Source organism: Verticillium alfalfae, genomic scaffold (assembly GCF_000150825.1).
Source record: "Verticillium alfalfae VaMs.102 supercont1.3 genomic scaffold, whole genome shotgun sequence".
NCBI lineage: Eukaryota > Fungi > Ascomycota > Sordariomycetes > Glomerellales > Plectosphaerellaceae > Verticillium > Verticillium alfalfae.
The window spans coordinates 1,782,948-1,785,581 of NW_003315036.1; the positions used below are offsets into that span (position 1 = coordinate 1,782,948).

At 58.2% G+C, this 2,634-nt stretch overlaps 1 protein-coding gene across 1 annotated transcript; it reads right to left on the minus strand.

Annotated features, from left to right (window-relative positions):
* Window positions 1–347: 347 nt before the first annotated feature.
* Window positions 348–2,375, minus strand: VDBG_03047 (PTAB; the record flags this gene model as incomplete). Its single annotated transcript, XM_003006862.1, has 5 exons — window positions 348–875; window positions 931–1,251; window positions 1,310–1,433; window positions 1,489–1,600; window positions 1,667–2,375. The coding sequence occupies 5 exons, from the start codon at window positions 2,373–2,375 to the stop codon at window positions 348–350; spliced, it is 1,794 nt and encodes a 597-aa protein (XP_003006908.1).
* Window positions 2,376–2,634: the final 259 nt, after the last annotated feature.

The window sequence follows — 2,634 nt, forward strand, 5'->3', positions numbered from 1 at the left end:
GCTATTCGTCATGCGGTCGAATTGACCCTAGTTGCGTCTTGATAGAGTGGGCGCGAGACTTGATATAATCGCCATGTTGGTTGGGAGGTAGGTGTGTGTGTTTTTTTCTTCTTGACTCGTGGTTTTGTGTGATCAATGACCCAAGAGTAAGTAGGATCGTGGATTGCCGGCCATGAGGAATTGCTGGAATGCTTCGCCGGAAGCAACGGACGGTGTACTCAGGCCTGGAATCCGAGAGAGTCGACGCGAGACGTCGGCATGCTGTAATAGACGAGGCGCTACCGTGTCGTGCGTTGTCAATGACATTGACTACATCATGTTCAAATTGAATACGCCTTGCCACATCATCACGCGGGGTTGCCCTTGACTCGCTTGGGCATTCTCGGCGTGGGAGGCTTGCCCTTGTTGCCGACGCCGTTCACCTGCCCACCAGGTCCCGACTGTGGCGTTGGCGCCGAGGAACCATCGTCCTCCGTCTTGACCCCTGATGGGCGTCTCCTCTTGTTGGATGCCGGTGACGTGTTGGCGCTCGGCCCGCTCGAGCTTGTGCCTTGTTGGCTCTGCTGCAGCTGCATACCGGGTGCCTGCATCTGAATTTGCGCCGGGCTACCCATGATGTGAGGCGATCCAGGGAGCTGCATGTGCGGCTGGGCAGGGCTCGCTCCCACGCCCCCTGGCGGCATTTGCGGGACCGGGAACTGCCCGAAACCCGGGGTGCGTGGCGGCCCTTGCTGCATAGGCTGACCATTCATGTTAGGCTGGGGTTGGCTGTTGATCTGGTTGACGTATTGCTCGAGGGCGAGGTAGGGGCGCATGCCAGGGTGGCTGTGAGAGAAGCCAAACAGCGGGTTCATCTGGCCGAAAACCTCAACGATCTGCACATCCTGGTTAGTGCCAACCCTCTACTGCAGAGCCCGCGGGGATCCATACCTCGAGGAACTGGAAGACTTCCTCCGTAACACCCATGCCCCTCTTAACGGAGGATTCAGGGAGATCCACCAAGGCTTCTGGGGGTGGGTTTTGCGGCGACTTCAATGGCCTTGCCTTGCCCTTCTTGCTCATTTCTGGCGACGTCTTCGAGTCTTGCGAATTGACCTTGTGCCATTCCTTGACCCAGTTGTGTGCGGGTTTCGCTGATTCGATAACAGATTTCCGAGAAATGTATTCCTCGTGGCCACTCGTGACAAACTCAAAGAGCTCAATCTTTTGCTCGTGGTCGAAATGGGCTCGCACAGTACCAGTCGCGACAAGCTGTGGATTCATGTTAATCTCGGGTGCGGCATGGCCTCCAGGCCAAGAGCAAACTTACGTGTGATCCATTGTCGAACCAGTACACCAGGCTCGACTTTGTGTTCTCGATCCAGTGTCCATCGCCAGGGAGTGGGCGGTCAGTGGTGGCCTTTTTCATGAACCACTGCATGTTCCTGACGCCGCTGTCGAAATGGGTGTGGAAGTATCGCGCGAGTGCCGGGGTACGAGATTTCGTACTGCTTATCCGACGGATCCTCGTGGTCGGTGATATGAACAGAGTGTCGGAACACGCCTTTCGTAGAGAAGAATTGGTTGACAAACATGTTCCAGTACGACAAATCATCCTTGCCTCGTGATCCCTAGAGTTTGTCATATTAGCGATTGTCCTTCGCGTCTTGCCGGCCAACGTCCTTACGGGAAAAGCCGCTGAGGTGCTCGCTGAACTGCATGAGCTTCAGTAAGCAGTGCCCCTTCATTCCTTCCCTCCTCGCCTGCTGAGCCTGCGCTTGCTGCTGGGCCAGGGCCATGTTGTTGGCCATGACGGCCTGCGCTGCCGCGTGTTGAGCCTGCTGCTGTGCAGGGTTCAATTGCTGCTGGGGCTGCTGCCCCGGCTGAGGACCTTGCGCCTGGTTCTGGGCTTGGGGAGGCTGAGGCTGCTGATTTGGCTGGGGGCCGGGCGTCTGCGACGGTGTGGGGTGACCCGCAGACTGCGGTCCGGCGGGTTGGGCCGCCTGCTGTTGCGGTGTCTGCTGTTGAGGCTGCGGCCCACCGGGCTGCTGCTGCTGTTGCGGAGGCTGGCCTTGTTGCTGCTGTTGCTGTTGCTGTTGCTGCTGCTGCTGCTGTTGCTGCTGCTGCTGCTGGGCCTGTTGGGCCTGTTGCTGAGCCTGCTGTTGTTGGGCCTGTTGCTGCTGAGCCTGCTGTTGCTGCTGTTGTTGCTGCTGCTGCTGCTGTGCCTGCTGGTGGCCCTGTTGCTGTGCCTGTAGAGCAGCGATCTGTGCTTGCTGGAGGCTCTGCATCTGCTGGGCGCTCATGTGCACCGGCTGGCCCGGTGTCCACCTTGCTGCATCTGCTGGTTTTGCGCCACTTGCTGCTGCTGCTGGAGAGCGATCTGTTGAGCCCAGCATGTTTTGGTTGTGGGCATTCTTTGCGGGCGGGGGATTAGCTCGCGCTTTTGGAACTATGAGATCGTGATGGGACAGAACGGGACTCAAAGGCTTGCATCCCTAGCCCTGCCTAAAGGCGGGCCATCCTGCGCCGGGTTCATGTGCACGCCCATGGGCAATGCCATTGACGCCCGACCTGCATGTGGAACTGGAAACGCCGCCTGCTGGCCAATGCGTGTTGACGAGCTGTTGCTGCTGCAAAATGAATCTGATGATGTGT